The sequence below is a fragment of the Chlorocebus sabaeus genome, chromosome 7 (genome assembly GCF_047675955.1).
Source record: "Chlorocebus sabaeus isolate Y175 chromosome 7, mChlSab1.0.hap1, whole genome shotgun sequence".
Taxonomy (NCBI): Eukaryota; Metazoa; Chordata; class Mammalia; order Primates; family Cercopithecidae; genus Chlorocebus; species Chlorocebus sabaeus.
The window spans coordinates 136,295,352-136,315,046 of record NC_132910.1 but is presented as its reverse complement, the minus strand read 5'-3'; the positions used below and the strand labels follow the sequence as shown (position 1 = coordinate 136,315,046).

Sequence of the window (19,695 nt, the reverse complement as noted above, 5' to 3'; positions counted from 1 at the left end):
GGCAATAAGAAAAAAACTCAGTCTCGAGAATAATTTGAAAATGTCACATGATATGGTTCTACAGTTTCCTAAGGTTAAAAAAAATGCAAACTACAGAGTACAGTTCTCTAACCCAGGAGTTAAATATGCTTATCAACAGCAGGGCATTGAAAGTTAAGGATCTGGTGGTTTGAGTTAGTGCTGTTTATAAACCAGATCTCTTTTGATCCTTTAATTTGATGTTTAGGAATTCACATATTCATCTTTGGCCATAATAAGATTAAAATTGCATGTTACAACATCATTGACGGGAAAAATTAGTGTTTGCTATATAGATTTTATATATTATAGATATTTAATGAATGACATTCTAATTGAAGTAAGAATAAATGTACAAGCCTCCCTTTGGTATGTTTGACATACCCAGATTTTAAAACTGAAATAATGTTTGCAAAAATAATGCATATAGTTCTTTGCCATGTTATTTTTACTGGGTTATTAATTTATTTCACCTTAGTCTTCATTTCAACATTTTTTTTTTCTTTCAGGCCGTGATTCTCAGTCACCAGACTCAGGTACAGAAAAAATATTCTGAATAACTATTACATTATTTGTGACTTTTAAAAAACCTATTCATAGCCACATGTGCTGACTTCATGTTAAATTTAAATTTCATATACTGTTATGCATATTAAATTAAACCTCTATTAAGAACACTACAATTTTGGAAATAAAAATAAATTTTATAAAAAATGTTTAAGTGAACGTAGATATTTTTGTATCCAATTGTTTTCCCTTAATGAAAGCTTGGAGATCTTACAATGATGGCAATCAAGAGACACTGAACGGAGATGCTACATATTCCTCTCTTGCAGCAAAAGGTTTTAGAAGCGTTCGACCAAACCTACAAGATAAAAGATCACCAACTCAGGTAACCCTGCACACTCTTGTCTACTGATTATTTTAAGGCATGATTATTATAAAGACCACTGCTTACAGCTTCTTTCCTAGTGTGCGTATTTCAATACATGTTTTATTTTTAATATGTTTTTGCTTTTGTATTTAGTTTACTTGCCAGGCTTGTATTTACAACATGGAGAACAAATTTTAACAAACAAGGGTTTGGTTTGGTTTTGTTTCTGATTAAGCTCATAAAAGTATATCAGTTTCTAACATAATCTCTAGCATATATTCTAATTCTTTAAAAGCTGACAGCTGATGCTTTGGATTTAAACTGATGAGGTCAGCAATACATTATGTATTCAATAATTATGAGTATGCAACTATTATATTAACTAAAGGAGCTCTGTGTTGGAGATATTAGTAAAATTATGCCCCAAGCATGAAAATTGTTATAAAACAATGCTATTAAATAAACCATATATATATATATATATATTTCGAAGTCTAATAAAACTATGCCAAGAGAACACATGTTCACTTTTAACATAATTTCCCAGAATGTAGGTGGAACAAAGGTTATAATGTATTCTCTGGAAACACTTTTTTCCCCTAAGGGCAAACATTGATAATAAATGTAAGTGCATTCTAAAGGGAATGAAAATGATCACTCAATCTAGCTAACAAAATGGATAGCATAATCAGAAGGTGTGGCATTGCTTTACTTCTATAAAGGCAAGGTTGACACTGGTTTCTTTCATGACTAACTTGGACTTTCTCTGTTTTTCTTTCAACTTTATTTCTCTCTCTGGATCCCATTGTCAATCCAGGCACCCCCTCCACCAGACAGAAAAGAGAGCTTTCATAGCTCTTTGATAACCAGTCACACAAAGGGTGTCATTTTAGACCAGTTAGTAACTAACACACAAATTCCCTCCAATACAGAGTACTCTACTAACAAAAAACTTCCTCAGGGAACTATGTATTCCAATGAAGATTCGAGACAGACAATTGTATATTCTGAAGAATCTAACACAACCATGTCGTATACACAAAAAATCACTAATCCACTACCAGCAACTTCCAGCACGGATCCTGCACCATTCACTAACATCAACACCCCAGTTCTACAAGAGGACTACAGGCAAGATTCTCAAACGCGGAGGATTTCTACCTTGAAACTAACCCATAACAAGGATCTAGGAAGTAGCAGCCCTGTTAATACTCCACAGTTTTCCAAATCTGTTGAAGTACCATCATTTCTCAAAAGGCCCTGCTCACTGACCCCTAATCCAGTGCCTGAGACACACACAGCATTTCTTTCCATACAGATAGCTCCCCTTTCAGGACAGGATCCTGAAAGCCACAAACGGCTACCTGAGCTTTCTCCAGAGACTGCAAAGATACCTCTTCAGCAAGAGAGACAAAAATCTGCAGTTGCAGTGGCCTCTCAGTCCTCAGGCTGCAGGGTGGTACCTTATGCTTCTCAGTCTCTTCGTATTAATACATGTGTGTTGTAGAGACCCTAACTCCTTTGGTTTGGGCTTCTTATATGACCTAATGCTTTCTTAGTTTCCAAGCAGGAGGGGAAAGGAGAAAGAAACCATTTTCAAATTTAAAACCCTACTAAATTCATCAGCAAATGTCTAGGTATTTTTAAATGTAAATATGCATATACAGATCTTTCATCCAGAAATCATGTTCTAAAATTTTTTTCCTTCTAGATATTTATGGAAAATCATTGAGGGCTCTGTTATTTAAGACACTGCAAACTATTTCAGGACTTAAAGCATGTTTAGGTTTCAAAGAAATATTTTTCATATGAGACCTTTTTGCACTTAGATTTACTTTATTTACATGTGTAAAATCTCTTCAAATAATTGTCAATTATAATTTGCTTTGGCAGGGAACGGTTATCTTGATTTTACGCAGTGTCTATTTCTTTGCAACCCAATATTCATTTTCACTAAAACTTAATCAGTTTATCATTTCAGAAAGTATATTAGCCAACTTTTATTATCCAGACTTGCAGGAAGTAAATCTTTCTTTCCATATATGTAGAATTCTCTCATAGCATCCTTCTGCTTACGTGTATTAGTCTGTCAGCAGGAGAAATGTGCTTCTCTTTTTGACTTCTCCATAAAACAATGTAGTGCTAAGAGCATAAACTTTAAGGGTAAACTGTAGAATTTAATCCAGGCATCACTATGTGATGAGACATTCATCTAAACTTTCCTGTGAGTTCGAACAAAGAAATGAGAATACTAATTAATCCTTAATTCATAGGTTATGATAAGACTAGGGAATTACCATAGACTAGGCTAGAGCAAGCACTCAATAAATGATAGCTGTTAATAAAAGATAAAATAGTAGCAGCAACAGCAGCAGTGTTAATATTGAAAACACTGGTGTCTAAGTAAATAATTTGTATAATATTCCTTTTTGTATCTGTGTTATTAAAGATCATCCAAAACATATCCTTCAGGAGATATATTTTTAAACTGTGCAGAAAATCTCCAAAAGATAACTAACTGACATCAAGATCCCCCCACCCACTCATAAAGCAGAAGAGCCTTAAACAGAAATGATTAAAAGGACAAACTGGTATTATCACACCTCTACTCAAATATCTTCTCCATCAGCTAATCGAGATGTGCAAAATTCATTCAGTAGAGCGATTTCTTTTAATTAAGGTAATAGCTTCTGAAAGTACCTGTGAAATCAGATGATAATAATAATAACAACATTAATAGCAGTTAACAGATATTAAGGGTTTACTCTGTGCAGATACTGTTCCAGCTTGTTTATGTTTATTAATGATTTCCACAATCCCATGGAGTAGGTATTACTGCTGTCCTTATTTTATGGCTAAGGAAACTGAGGCACGAAGTTGCTCCCCCGGAGTCATGCAGCTGGCACAAGGCAGAACCAGGATGCATACCCTGGCAGACTGGCTGCAGGGCCGCCACTCTGAAAGAGTGCTACTTCTCCTTGCTAAATAGTTACTTACCAGTGACAAGGAGACACGGCGCCATGACGGTGGAAGCTAAGGCAGGTGCGTCTTGATCAGGTTCAGGAGTCCAGGAAGATCTGAGGGAGCAAAATCCTTGGGCGACTGTACAGACAGGCCTGTGCCAGTGTCAGTGAGCAGGCTCGCCAGTGTCCCAGGATGGACATGCCAGGAAGCAGGCGTAGGAGAAGTCATAGGAACACATGTCAGTCACTGGACTCATCCAACATGGTTTGCTTCTTCAGAATGGTTTTGTGATGTTTGAAAACAAGCGGATACTTTTCATTTTGCATGGTTTTATCCAGGCTGAGCAGAGACGGTTGGTTTGATTATATAATCCCCAGGGTATCGGCACCATCCAAAAGTTAAGATTTGAGATCCTGTCACTGCTATTTATTCAACAAATATTTATTGGGTGCCTAACCTATGTCCAGTCTGTTCTAGTGACAGAGTTGGATTTGAAACCATTCCTGCTTAAAATTTGTCTGTGTGTGGCAGGAGGAGCAAACATTAATAAGAACTTGAGTAAATTACATATATTAGAAGATTATGGAAATTGAGTTATGCCATGCAAAGCTGAGTTGTGGAGACCAGATATCATGTCAGGTATGGTAACTCAATCAATAGACCTCACTGAGAAGACAGAACAGCTTTGAAGGGCGAAGAATATTCCAGGCAGAGGGAATGTCTTATGTAAAGGCTTTGAGGTTGATCACTCTGGGGCTGTGGGAGGACCAGAAGGAAGCCTGAGGGAGGGAGACGAAGTGAGTGAGGTGAGAGTGATAGGAAGTGAAGTCAGAGGTAAGAAAGACCCAACGACGGGAGGCCTTGTGAGCCATTGCAAGGATTTTGACATTTACTCTCAATAAAAATGGAGGCCACTGGAGGATGTTGAGGCTGCCACCATTATTATTTCCGTTATATTTTAACAAAATCATTCTGGCAACTCAGTGAAAAACGTACCATAGTGGGGCAAGGAGGAGATCAGGCAAACCACTTAGGTAATTACTGCAGTCCTTTAGGTGAGAAATGATGGGGGCTCAAAGCAGGGGGCAGCAGAGGAGGTGGTGAGAAATCAGACTCTGAGAATGTATTTTGAAAGTCAAGCAAACAGGACTTCCTGGCAGATTGCATGTGGGATGTGAGGAAGAGAAAAGTCAAGGTTGACTCCAGCTGGAAGACAGCGTTGCCTTCAGCTGAGACTGGACAGCTGTGGGTGGAGCAGGTTGGTGGAAACTTCAAAGGTTCCATTTGGGAAACAGGAAGTTTGAGGCATTTCTTAGACACCCACATGAAGTGGTCAAGTAAGCATTTGGATGTGAGAACCTGTACTTCCCGGGGAAAGGTCCTCGTTGGAGATATGAGCCATTGGCTTGTCGATGGGTTGTGTGGCCATGAGACAGAGTGAGATCACCAGGAGCGTGGACAGAGAAAAGAGGAGGACCAAGAGTTGAGCCTGAGTGAATCTCAGCATTAAGAGGAAGAAGCAGCCGAGGAGACTGAAAGCAGCGTCCTCTAAGGGAGGAGGAAATCCGGGAAAATGTGGCATCCTAAAAGCCATGCGAGGAAAATGTGTGGAAAGAAAGGGATGGTTCACTGCACAAATGCTGTTGATAAGACAGGTTTGAAATGAAATCTGAAAACTTACCATTGATTCCATAGTGAGGAAGGAGGCTTTCTCGGAGTGGGTATGAGACAGACCGGGAAGAGAGTAGTTGGGCAGTCAGCTCTTTCAAGATCTTATTAACATAAAACCATTCATCTAGTTATTCACCCTCCCCGAGCAGCAGTTTTCTCATCTATAGAACTGCTGGGAGGTTTGAGTAAGGCATATAAGGATCTTGGCATGGTGCCTGCTTCATAGTAATTCCTAAACCTACAGTAGCTGTCATCATGATTAAATAATATTTTTCCAAATGATGCATCTGATTGGAAAAAATAAATATATTATTTTCAACAATACTTCTTTTTTTTTTTTTTTTTTTTACTGGTGGGTAAAAGTTTGTTTCAACAGACTTGCAGTTTGTTCCAACATAGTGTGTCCTCTTTCCTCAGGCTTTGTGAAAAAGGTAGCATGAAGCTGTTGCAGTTTTTATTCTCTGTTTAAAATTTTGGCAAGAACATTTAACATGAGATCTGCCTTCTTAAGAAATTTGCAAGTGTGCAGTGCAGTGTTGTTAACTGTAGGCACCATGCTGTGCAAAGCAGATCTCTAGAATGTGTGCATCTTGCATAACTTAAACTTCATGCCCACTGAGTAGCAGCTCATTCCCCCCTGCCCCCAACCCCTGCCAACCACCACTCTACTCTCTGCTCATGTGTTTGTCCTTCTGAGACTGGCTTTCACTTGGTATAATGTCCTCCAGGTTGCTCCATGTTACAGCATGTGGCAGGATATCCATCTTTTTTAAGGCTGAATAGTATTCTAGTGGGTGCATACACCACATTTTCTTTCTTTATCCATCCGTGGACATTTGGTTTGTTTCTACGTCTTGATGACTGTGATATGCTTCATTTTTAAGTCTCATTTTCATGTAATGATCTTTCACAATGGTGACCTTTCCAATTTAAACACTTGCACTCCGCGTTCTGGCAAGTCTTAGCCAACGCCAGGCGCTGTTATACACTGGGAGTCAGCCAAATATGTGCTCCATTATAAAGAACGAGGCTCCCAGGAATTACCAGGCCCAAGCAATAAAAGTACACCAAGATGTGAAAAGTACATTTCAGTGTTCCAGAAGTTTTATTTACATAGTTTTGTTATTATTAAAGTCTGATCATTAGTTTAAGAAGAAAACTACAGGTCACTGTTAGAAATTCTCTTCATATTTGACAGTTTTTCATAATGTTTTCTAAATGGCATGTGCTTTAATTGTCCTCCTGCAAACAGACCAGAAATGAGGCATGTTATCCTTCTGTTACTGTGTGACCAGATATCCTGTTGCTAAAAATGTCACATTGTTCTCAATGTCAAGTAAGTGAAGGTATAAGCCTGACGCTTCGGAAAGCCAGCAAAAAGCTACACCCCCAAAGAGTTTCTCTGGCATCTGTGCTATGTTCTTTGCTTCAGGAAGATAAGCTTGTCCTGTCTGTTATGAAACAACATAATCGATCAATTGCCAAAGCTGCACCTTCACAGCTGCCACTGCACATATGCTGGGGGCTAACACGGGAACTTGCCTGACCGTGGTGTAGAAGGGAGAGGAAACTCATTTCTCGTGCTCCATGAGATCAGTATGTAGATGCTAAGGAGGACAGAGTAATGCAGACATGTCGGCAGTGTGGGGTGATAGGGGCAGAACTGCAGAACGCACCTTCTGGAACATTCCTATCAAGACCAGCCCCGATCATTGATGTCTTCCATTAGGATGACTTCCTTTCTGTGGGCTCGTAATGCTATTAGTTGATCAGGTCTTTGGCAATTTCTCCATTTGATGTCTGTTCACGTGCATGCATATTCGTGCATTTAAATAATTGAACATTAGAGAATACTTGGGAGGCCAACATGAATTTACAAATAAAACATCCTCTTCAACATCTCCCAATAGATGGACCTCCAGCCTCTTCTGAATATACTTGAGAGCTCAGTTACGTTCCAAGGCAGCAGTACAGTGCTCGGCCATTTCTGAGATCGAATTATTGGAAAGAATTTCTAATACTGGGTCATGATCTGCCTTCCTTAACTTCTGCATGGTTATCCACAGAGCAAAAGAGACAGAATGTTCTTCTGCCTCCATCTGACAGTGTTCACGTGATCCTTCTCCTCCCTACCCTGCTACTGGCTTTGTGTAGAGCACTCCTGTTCCTTCCCAGTATTTTGATTTTTTTAAACATGATTCTCCTTTTTTTGAGAGCTATTACAACACACCAGGCACTGTGCTAAGCACTTTACATTGCCCCACGTAAAAATTAAAAGCGTGTTAATTTTTACACGCTTTAAGAGATGGGTTTTATCTGTGTCTGTATTTTACACATGCAGGAACTAAGGCCAAGGCAATTAAACAACTTGCCCAAGTCTGTCTGACTCAAGATCCACAGCTCAGCCACTAGTCTCTGCTACCTCTATGCTCTCACACAAGCTGATTCTGAAATCCCATATTTTGGTAATGGTCTTAAAATACGCCACTTTCCCAGATGCAAAACCATATTCCCAATCTGAACACCACAGAGTACAGTAGAAATATTTACTCCCCTGATTCAGATGCCACATGCTGTCAGTGTGCCCAATCTGTGTGACAATTTTAGGTCACTTGTCGCCCAGGTCTTGGGTAGGGAGTATATGGTTAAAATAGTTTTTATTATGAGGCTGTCAGACAATCTCACATCATTACAATGCAGGCAGTACAGCCAGGTCTTAGGGAAATGGGGCAATGACCAGGCAGCCGCCCTCCATCCTTCTCAGTCATAGGAACTGCACAGTTCTGTCTCTTACTTTCTGCTCTGTTGTTACTTCAGGTTATCCGTGGGTTTCCATGACATTCTCTGACTCCTTGCATTTGGGTACCTGACAGCTACCTGAGGGGCATTCAGTGTCATATAATTCAAATTCCCAATTCAAATTCCCAGGAGGGAGGCAGGGCCCCACTGGCCCAGCGTAGTCCAGTCATTCCCCCTTCCTAATCAACTGTGGCCAGCAAAATGATGATCCAGCAACAGACACAGCTGCCGGGCATGTCTCCTCATATGCCCAGGACAGGCCATGAAAGAGGGGGCACATTGTCCCAAAAGGATATGGGAATGGGAGGTAAAGACTGGTTTTTTTTTTTTTTTTTTTTTTTTTTTGAGACGGAGCCTTGCTCTGTCCCCCAGGCTGGAGTGTAGTGGCCGGATCTCAGCTCACTGCAAGCTCCGCCTCCCGGGTTTACGCCATTCTCCTGCCTCAGCCTCCCGAGTAGCTGGGACTACAGGCGCCCGCTACCTCGCCCGGTTAGTTTTTTGTATTTTTTAGTAGAGACGGGGTTTCACCGTGTTCGCCAGGATGGTCTCGATCTCCTGACCTTGTGATCCGCCCGCCTCGGCCTCCCAAAGTGCTGGGATTACAGGCTTGAGCCACCGCGCCCGGCCAAGACTGGTTTTTTAAAAACCCCTTCCGGCCAGGCACGGTGGCTCACGCCTGTAATCCCAGCACTTTTGGAGGCCGAGAGCAAGACTCCGTTAAAAAAAAAAAAAACTCCCCTTCCTAGATATTTTTTTTTTTCAAGAAAATTACTGTCAACTCCTTTGGAAAAAAGCCTGTCAGATTTCTTTGCTTGACATTTAATATATATCCCTTATGTTCCTTGAGAAATGAAGCCTAGAAGCCCAATGACTAAAGATGTTAAGAGGCAGATGTTAGGATCGTCGGCCACAGGGCCATATCAAGCCAACTGGAGCCTGAGGTGGAAGGAAATTCTGTGCTCCCTTCTACCTGTTTTCATATATTGTGAATGAACTTTTTCCTAGAATGTTTAAGTCATTAGAATTTTTTTTGAAAAGTTGAAATGCAGGTTTATTGAAACTCACACATTATTTTAAGCTTAAATATTTTGTTTAAAGCAAAATAAACTTTTTTTAAAATTTGAGACAGTCTTGCTGTGTCACCCAGGCCAGAGTGCAGTGGTGTGATCTCGGCCCACTACAACCTCCACCTCCCAGTTTCAAGCAATTCTCGTGCTTCAGCCTCCCAAGTAACTGGGATTATAGGTGCCTGCCATCACGCCTGGCTAATTTTTGTATTTTTAGTAGAGACAGGGTTTCACCATGTTGGCCAGGCTGGTCTCGAACTCCTGGTGATCTGCCCGCCTCAGCCTCCCAAAGTTCTGGGATTACAGGTGTGAGCCACTGCGCTTGCCCTATTACGTGTTTACTTCACCTTAAATTAATTAAAAATGATTTAAGATTGCCATCAGTTAATTAGAAATTGTCAATGTCTATTCTCTCAACTAAAACTGAAATAAGCAAACATGTAGATTTTGAAAATATTATTGATGAGTTTTCTTGCGTTAAAAACTCCAGATCCATTTTTTTTCTCTTTTCCTATGGCTTGGCATGCACTGGTCTTTATTTATATTTTTGACATATTTGTTCAGTATGGGGTATATTTTCTTTTTTGCATTGATCTTGATTTTCTTTCAAAGATTGCATTGAAACAGAATTTATCTCAATTACTTAGTTTTTGTCACTCTTTAAATTTTGCGCCCCAATAAGCACTTTACTCTCCTCTCCCTAGGCCTGGCCATGCACTCCTTCATATCCCCGCTTCACACCTACCCTCTTTCTCCTCCAGCTTCCACATCTGCTGCGTCAGCAAGTGATGGCCTAGGGGCTTGTGACTATAGATGTGTTGTCACTGAGCTTATGAGCAAACTAAAAATCATATTACCCATGACTGTGGTGGTTTTAGAGACAGTAAGCTTTCATTTTCAGCCTGTTTCAAAGCAAAGGATATGGGCAAATGACGCCCGTCTTGAGGGGCAACATGACTTCCGCGTTCTGCCATCTGTCCCATCATTCCCTGGCATCCAGCATGGGCTTGGTTTGCACATCCTGGATAGTTTCCTGGCCCATGATGGGCACTTGAGTTTGCAATGCCTTCATCCAACTCAATACGCTTTCTCCACTGCTGAAGCTCACCTGCCATTGAATCTCCATGCCCCTTCGTTCCTCAGGAGCTCCAGTGTCGATTGGTGATCACTCTCATCCACAGGCTCTCCTTAGCATTCTGGGTTGGAGTCATTTGGATGAAGAAGCTCAGTGCTAGTTTGAGTAAGCAGGTGCTTTCTCTTGGTGTCTGAAGCATAGGTTTAAGTACTGTCCCTGTCCTTTGCAGAAGACCAGGCAGCCCCTGACTGCTAGCTGGTGTTTCTCCTTACCCCGTTCCTGCTAGCTCAAGGGTGGGGGAAAGAAAAAACAATGTATACTCACAAAAGGTTGGTGACCTTTGATCCCTATTCAAACACCTCAGTCTTCCACAGTCTTGAAAAGGAGACCCAAAACAGTGGGGATGATTTTCTGCGTCATCTACTTGCCACTCACGAAGTAAGGAAAAAAATGTGCTTGTTTTAAGCCAGTTTTCCCTATTTTCAGGGTAGTCCAGATGGGGAAAATACCGCCTTCTTCCCCTTCACACCTTTCCGGCTGCTCTTCTGATTTTCCTCAGGAGAAACACGTGTATCTTGGTCTTTCTCTCCCCCAGGTCTCTAGAGTATTCCATTCATGTGGAGATTGGGGTCTTGCCAAAGCTTTTTTGTGGGTGACCAGTATGACTGCTGAATTATTGGTTCTATCTGTAGAAATGTAAGTGTGATGTGACCCACCACGAGGCATTTCATGCCTTACACTCACAAACACACACACGCACACATACACACGTGCATTAAGAGACTCAAAACCAGGAACGTGTCAGGAGGTGGTGAAAGAAATTCAAAAGGTGGGCCGGGCGCGGTAGCTCAAGCCTGTAATCCCAGCACTTTGGGAGGCCGAGACGGGCGGATCACGAGGTCAGGAGATCGAGACCATCCTGGCTAACATGGTGAAACCCCGTCTCTACTAAAAAATACAAAAAACTAGCCAGGCGAGGTGGCGGGAGCCTGTAGTCCCAGCTACTCGGGAGGCTGAGGCAGGAGAATGGCGTAAACCCGGGAGGCGGAGCTTGCAGTGAGCTGAGATCCGGCCACTGCACTCCAGCCTGGGCGACAGAGCCAGACTCCGTCTCAGGAGAAAAGAAAAAAAGAAAAAGAAATTCAAAAGGGTGAATAATTTTGTTTTCTGTGGACATTCTATTTGGAAGAACAATTGAATGGATAAGGGCCATCCCCAGACACAATGCTATGCAAACTAATGATCTTATTACCCATGACAATGGTGATTTTAGAAAGAATACGCTTTAGCTTTTGACATGTTTCAAGTCATAGGTTATGGACAAGTCAATCCAACAGGAGTTAAAGTCATTAGATTTATTTTCTTTTAATTTGAAAGGGAAAAGTCTTATGAGCAAATAACTCAAATCCTTTTGTATGATTTATATTATTTCATAGTTTTCATTTAGCATAAATAAAACTAAAAAGAGATTCATATTACATGGAAACATCCTTAGTAAAGCTGCATTATTAGGGGAAATTTCATTGATGCTATCCAAAAACTGCTTTATACTGAATTACATTCAGGCTTATAGCAAAATTTTAATATATTAAGTTAGAATTATGGTAATTTCATAATATTGTAGTTTTACCTCCAATAAAATTGCAATTACTATAAGCACTCAGTAATAAGGATGCATCCCTACCCAAACATTTTAAGTTCTGGGTAACTAAGATTTCTGTCAGTTATTTCTAGAGATTTAAACAACCATAAACAGTAATATATATATATATATATCTCACACACATTTAAAATGACTCTGTTTGAACAAGAAAAAATCATATTAAGTAAGATTAGGACAAGAAAATCTGTCTTTTTATCCAAGGTTGGGGTTTCTTAACCCGTTAGATTAAGGATATGCTTTAGAGTGTCTCTCTCCCCGTGAAGTTTATGCAGAACTTTCTGTATGTATGAATTTGTGCATTTCCCTAAAAGAAGGATCAGTCACTTTTATCAGATTTCTAAGGGATCTATGATTCAGAGAGACCTTTTTATATGATGGATTTTTTAAAAGTATTCAAGTAAAAGTCTGAGAAAAAAAGTATTGTAACTTTTTTTATCGTGCTAACAACGCACATGACATCAGTCATTATGAAAATTACAGCCGCCAAAGAACACCAAACTGTACCCCTTAAACATTTACTAGGCAATATTTCTAAGTGTAAATGGTTCTCCTTCATTCATTTCCCATCTTTGTATTAGTATCTCACAATACCTCTGACCATCTATCTTCAAACCATTTCCTCCCCCAAACATCCCCTCCAAAAAAATATTTATTCTGAAAGGTAGAAAAAATAAGTAAGGAAACTTGCTTCGAAGTTTTATTCACTTATGTTGAATTCAGTGCTTATCATCCTGTTTGTCATGTGCGGTCAGACGTCATCAAGGCTACCACAGGTGGTTGTAAAATTTCAAACGGTCATTTCTCTTCTTTCTACAGAGCATCCCCTCCCTGTGATTAGCCTCTTGGGCTATATATAGGCTTGGAGTTGTTCAATCTTTTGTTTTTCCTTCAGTTTCTTTCTCCTTTGCCTAAGATTTAGTGCCAACCACAGTTCTAACTAACTAGGGTGCATTCTAACCGTTATCGGTGGCTGGTTTTCATTTTCACACATGGTACCTCTGTTTGCATTGCTAGGATATTTTTAAAGTCCAATTCTTTTCCTATTTTGTAGTGAAATCAAAGAACAGATTTCATGAGTGGAAAGGAAATAAAATAGTGTTTCCATTTATCTTTTCCACTTGGTTGTGTTTAGTATTATCAGTATTTAGATTCATAAACCAGGAAAAAATAAGACAAACAGATTTATGTTTTGGGGACATTTTGGCAAGGGGGAAGCAGTTATGCGATTAGATTTTTCTAGTGAAGGGCAAACCAGTTCTGCTGACCAATAGTCTGATATCTTATCTTCGTCACAAATACAAAAACTAAAACTCCTGAGGAAACAGTTTCATTACGCCAATACTCTCAAGCCCTACCCAAAATGACATTGCAGTGCTGTGTGAAAACCGGCCTTGTCTCCAAAACACAGCGACTGGGTTCACTTTCTTCCTGTGCTCATGCTTTTCTGCACTGTGTGGTTGGCACCTAATCCATCTGAATGTAACTCCTTGAAGTGCTTGCAAATAAAACCAATGCTTTGCCTTCTCTGCCAAATTGCAAAAAAGAGGTACTTTTGTTAATTGGATAATTTATCTCTTATTATTTTTTCCTCATACTCAGCTTGGAAATCAGAACTTACCTGCCAGTGTGTTGGAGGTAAATGCTTCACAGACACACAGACAAACCACACCAGAAGCCTCTCCTCCGTGCCCTCCTTCCGTGGTACCTTTGAAACGAGCCACTTTTTCACCAGGCAGTGGCACCAGCTCAGCATCACGTAGCCTTCCGCCACCCGATGGTTTGGGGCCTTCACACCTGCATAAACCCCACAGCCTTTCCCATTGCTTATACAAACACCTGCTCCCAGCTCCTGAAAGCCTTGTCCACAGCCATGACACAGGCTCTCTGACTACAGACTCCTCCCTGGCCGAGCACTCCTCCCGCTCGGAGAGTGAGTCCTCCACAGCCATGCTTGAGGAGCTGCAGATTGGTGACTCTGACACCACTGGCCGTTCTGAGACACCCTCCCCCACCTGGGGTCAGAGGTCTGCTGTGACAGATGGCACCACCTTAACCACCCCTGCGGCCACGCATGTAATTATTCTGCCTTTCTTTGCCTCCACCGTTTCCTTAAAAGGACTGATTTATTGTGCCATCTCATTTTTCAGCTGAGATTTTTATTTGCATAGGTGTTGACTCCGAAACCAATTCTGTGCCATCTGTCAGGGAAATCATTAGACATCTTCATAAGCCTGCTTAAGGCTAAAAAAGTCACTTATATTCTCTTCATTCATTTTAAAATTACTTGCAGTTACTCTGAAATGGTTACTTATGGTTTCCCGTGTTACTGTAGCTGATGAGTTGTACAGTGATTTGCCTTGTTAGATAAGCATACATCACAATATGTTATGGTCGTAGAGAAAGTCTAAAATTTTTCAAAAAATTTTAACCCAGTATTAATACACGTTAATAGTTTTTCTCACAGACTCACATTAATGTGTCCTGTGTGACTCTTTTCTATAACCTCGTTTCTCACATAAATGATTACTGACTGCATGAGGCTAATTTTTCTTGCTCCTCTTTCTCTAATAGCTACAACTTCTGAATTATCTGTTGTCCAGGAGTGAATGATGTCGATAATCTTACCTACCTTTCAGAAATTTAGCTGTATTATTTTTTAAAATTATTCTTCCTGAGCCATTTCGGGATAGAAATTTATGAATACATTTTTAAATTCTGTATATCAACAATTTGTCTTTCATTTATGCAATATAAACATCTTTTCCATACATATATTGTTTAAATATATCTATGTGATAAGCAGTCCCTAATAAATGATCTGTGAATGGCTAAAATGTTTCAAAATTTTATGGCACAGATTCTGTATTGCATATAATGTCTAAGTAATGGCTTCCATTTAAGAGGCACATAGCTTCACGCAAAAAAAAAAAATGGGTTTTTAAAAATTGATATTATAATGAAGTTCCAACTAAGCACTGTCATAGACAAAATTTTATTTGTGCTACATAGTTTTATGTTCTATCAAGCTCATAAATCTGCAAATTTTACGCACAGAGAAATGTTATAATAAGCCATATGTTTTTTAAGACACTGCAATTTACAAAAAGTAAAAGATGCTTTTTTGGTAATAGGATTTAGTATTCCCCCAGTGGCTGCGTCTAACACTTTGCATTCAAATGTTCCATTCAGAGACTGGCTACAGAGGGAGCCTCGTTTTCCAGGCCTAACCCCATAGCGAGTTCCTCCCTGCCGCACACGGGACCAGCCAGGAGCACCGCAGGTGTGGGTTCCTCCCATGCCTTACTGTGCTTCAAATGGTTCCTAGCTTTTAAAACTTTACAAGGACCTTTTTTTTTTTTTTTTTTTTTTTTTTTTTTTGAGACGGAGTCTCGCTCTGTCGCCCAGGCTGGAGTGCAGTGGCCGGATCTCAGCTCACTGCAAGCTCCGCCTCCCGGGTTCCCGCCATTCTCCTGCCTCAGCCTCCCGAGTAGCTGGGACTACAGGCGCCGCCACCTCGCCCGGCTAGTTTTTTGTATTTTTAGTAGAGACGGGGTTTCACCGTGTTAGCCAGGATGGTCTCGATCTCCTGACCTCGTGATCCGCCCGTCTCGGCCTCCCAAAGTGCTGGGATTACAGGCTTGAGCCACCGCGCCCGGCCACAAGGACCTTTAACCAAAAATATAAGGCAGTGAGAGGGCATCAGTCTACCAACTAACCTGTTCAATTTTCTGCTTTTAAGACTTTACAGGAGACTGTCTTATATACAGTCTTGTGGGCACAAGCAGAACTACTTGTGAGAGAAATTAATTGCAATTATCAGTTTAAAATTGCAAATATTCATGACATGTTTTTCCTAATAAGGAATTCACTATAACAATACAGTATTTTCTAAAATGCTAATGATGCTATTGTATTCATAAAATCCTGATTGGTTTAACACAATAAAAGAATAAATCTACTCTCAGTGTTTGCTTTTTTAACCCCTAGTCAATATTACTGAAACCATCAAAATAGGATTCAGAGCAAGTTTGTAAGTTTAGTAACATAGTTAACCTGACGGTTTTTAATAAGGATTCTTCGGTTTTTAACATTAATTATAACATGTTATAATACTATTACAATGATATTGACAAAGATCCACCAAACTTAACTTGGGCAAGGAGGTGAAAGTGTTCTCCAATCATTCATCAGAGGTACATAAAGGCTCTGAAGATTTGGGTAGGCCTGTGCCTCACACTTATCTGAATGTCCAGCTCTCTCCAGGGAGCAGGTCCTCAAGATGTGGCTGGTTAGGATATGAGAGTAATTTTTCTAACAGCTTAGAGAATTACTTAATCAATAAGTGTAAGGCTTGTAATGAAATGTTTATTGATTTGGGGACATAAGTGGTGTGGCTATACAGTAATGAAATTAGACTTATTCTAGGTCATTTGAAAACCTATCTGCTTTAAAGTGAAATCAGAGAAATATGCAGTTACTATATCTATGTTTCAAGCCTGTGTAATAGAAGTTTGTTTTGTTTTAAAATAAGTAGAAAAGATTCACAAATTATGGTTCTTTATCTGTGTGCCTATGTGTGTTGTGTGTATTTAGTTATAATTTTAACTAAACGTTCTTACTAACGTTTGATCTTCTGTGCATGCATTGTGTGCGTCCCGTAATGGTCAGTACTGTGCTGTGGGTAGACAGGCGTGCTTGATAGTCCTGAGCTCGATATCTGTGAACTAAGCCGATTCCGTTCCATCAGAATAGATACCGGTTGAACATCTACTCTGTCATCAGCACAGGCTGCATGTTATACAAAATATTAAAGAAGCATATATATGACCATCTTCAACAAGAAGCTTGAGATACCATTGGGTTCTAAAATACTCGGATACGAAACAATCAAAACAATGAATAATTAAGAAATCAAACAGAGATTGATGAAGTGCTCAGTGAGGCTGAAGTAGGGCGAAGCCAGTGGTTGAACATGTCTTTCTGATCCTTTACCAGGTATTTGATCCTTCTAGAATAGGTTGCTTCATGATATATACATCCAAACAGCTGGATTCCTTATGTTGTTCTCCTGGCTCTGGAAACATTGATTCACTAGAAGATAGCCCTGACTAGGTCTGAGAACCAATCCCTTGCCTCATGTCGAAGGATATCCATGTCAACGCTACATGCGCAACAGCGCGACAGTATTCTGACCGCTGACGTTCTGACTGTCAGAGCAAAGTCGTCCTCCACGTTTACTTGCTACTGACTCCTACTGATACCATTTGGCACCTCTGTTGGCAGAGTGGCATGCCCACCGGTCAGCCACTTTCATTCTTCCTAACCACTCCCTGGGCCCTCAGATACACAAGAGAGTGATTTTCAGAAATAAGGGAAGAGAGAGAAGGCAAAGAACATACCATGCCCTCTGACCTCAGTTTTCTAAATAAATAAGAGCTTGGCAGCTGATTACTGTCATGTGATTGGAAGTCTTTTATTATCGCCTGATGGAATGATGTCTGCAGGGAACTATGTGCTAATTTAACTCGATGGCTTTGCACTTTTCCCAGAGCCAGATAACAGTGAATGGAAACTCTGGAGGTGCCGTGAGTCCCATGAGTTACTATCAGAGGCCGTTTTCCCCCTCGGCATATTCTCTCCCAGCCTCACTCAACTCCAGCATCGTCATGCAGCACGGCAGGTCCCTTGGTAAGTAATTTGCTTACCCTGATTTCCATGGCAACCTCAATATGGCAAGTACAACCACAGGAGAAAAATATGCGGCATCAAGGTGAGGCGGGGGGTGCTCAGCACTCCACTATTTCATGACCCTATCCCCAGGGAGAAACTGGGGCAGAGGACCCAACATGGGAGAAAATGGGCACCATGCTCTTCCAAGACAATGACTCCACCTGTGTCTGAGCCTGGAGTGGGCACTTAAATGTTTGGGGTGGTGGAGCAGAAAGAAAAAGAAGATGGTTACTTAGGGTAAGGGGGTTTACGCCACTGGAGGACATGAAAGGAGGCTTTTCCACTAGGGCAGCTTGTTCGTCTTTGGAAGAGTTTCCACCGTGTCCACTGTGGACAATTTCCTGGGGTCTATATAAGGGAGAATCGTTTGACAGGTAAAACACTGTAATAGGAGGACAGGCTGTCCTGCAAAGCAGTGACGCAGTCATCCACTGGCTCACAAAGGAGGAAACCACCATTCAAACCAAGGCTGGAAGACCTGCAGTCAGGGATATGGTAGCGGGAAGCCACACAAGAGAAACTTAAGAGTTCCCTTAAATGAAGGTTCGGTCATTGTATAGAGCAATCGTTCTTAACCCTCTGAGGACTAGGAATTCAGTAAAAGACAGAGCTCTCCTCCAGAAAACAAATGGACATATGGACATTCATAAAAACTTGTAAGCAGGTAATTTCATGGGGCTCATGGACTCTTTGTGGCCTCCTGAGAAAGAAGCTGTGCTATACAGTGATAGAAATGCTCTTACATAGTAAAATATATTCGGATAGTTCAGAAAATAATGTGATAAATACTTTTTTTTTTTATTTTTGAGACAGAGTCTTGCTCTGTTGCCCAGGCTGGAGTGCAATGGCGCGATCTCCACTCACTGCAACCTCTGCCCCCTGTGTTCAAGTGATTCTCCTACCTCAGCTTCCCGAGTAGCTGGCATTACAGGCACCCGCCACCACACCCAGCTAATTTTTGTATTTTTAGTAGAGACAGCATTTCACCATGTTGGCCAGGTTGGTCTTGAACTCCTGACCTCAGGTGCTCCACCTGCCTTGTGCTGGGACTAATCCCAAAGTTCTGGGATTACAGGCATGAGCCACCATGCCCAGCCCATAAATATTTCTTAGTTTGTAAAAATGTAACTTAAAAACCTAAAATATCAAAAAGCATTATGAAATTGAACTATCATAGGAATTCAGGCTGAACAACTTTCCATGAAGTCGACTTACTAGGAAGCTTCTAGGACAGCAGGGAGCAGAGGGCAATTCTCAGGACCGCAGGACCATTCTGCACCTCCCAGAAAAGGAGAGGCCTGGTCCTCTGGCCACAGGGGCCAGCAACAGGGGGAAAGAAACTAAAATCCAGGACTTGAACCACCGTGTCTTCTTTGACGGCAGACAACACATCTCCTTCCCCAGCACTGACTCAGTATTAAAAGGCTATGGTGTTGTTTGTTTATTCAGGGACATTTTATGTCAGCATCCAGCATACGCATGATGGAACTCAACTTCTGAGGTCAACCAAAGCTCTCTAACTATAAAACTTTAAAGGTAGCCGTGGGATTTATTAAAGTCTAAATATATCTGTGCCTTTGCTGATGCTATGCCTGAGGATCATCTGTGAATCCCACAATGATGTCCTTTTAGAGTTAAGAAAGTCAAACTTGCTTATGCTGACATTTTGCCCTTAGCAATCAGCCCATAGTGTAGTATTATAATGGAAGTCCATTATATCTAGATGGTTTAAAATGAAACTATGCATTTACACACATCTGAAGTAAAACTCGACAACTTATTCTAGCCATAGCTTTTTCCCAAATAATTATTAACAAAGTCTGACTCCGTCTCA

General features: G+C 40.8%; 1 protein-coding gene across 8 annotated transcripts in view; it reads left to right on the top strand.

The window, feature by feature from the left end:
- SORBS2 (sorbin and SH3 domain containing 2) overlaps nucleotides 1–19,695 on the top strand; it is a 237,125-nt gene that overhangs the window by 142,602 nt on the left and 74,828 nt on the right. For 6 of the 8 annotated variants that reach the window (XM_037994454.2, XM_008000474.3, XM_037994473.2 and 3 more), the window contains 3 exons: nucleotides 528–554; nucleotides 786–910; nucleotides 17,681–17,819. In XM_037994454.2, the coding sequence (XP_037850382.2) occupies nucleotides 528–554; nucleotides 786–910; nucleotides 17,681–17,819 (291 nt within the window). The remainder of the gene's footprint in view (nucleotides 1–527; nucleotides 555–785; nucleotides 911–17,680; nucleotides 17,820–19,695) is intronic. The other 2 variants (XM_073017778.1, XM_073017779.1) reach the window with 1 other exon arrangement.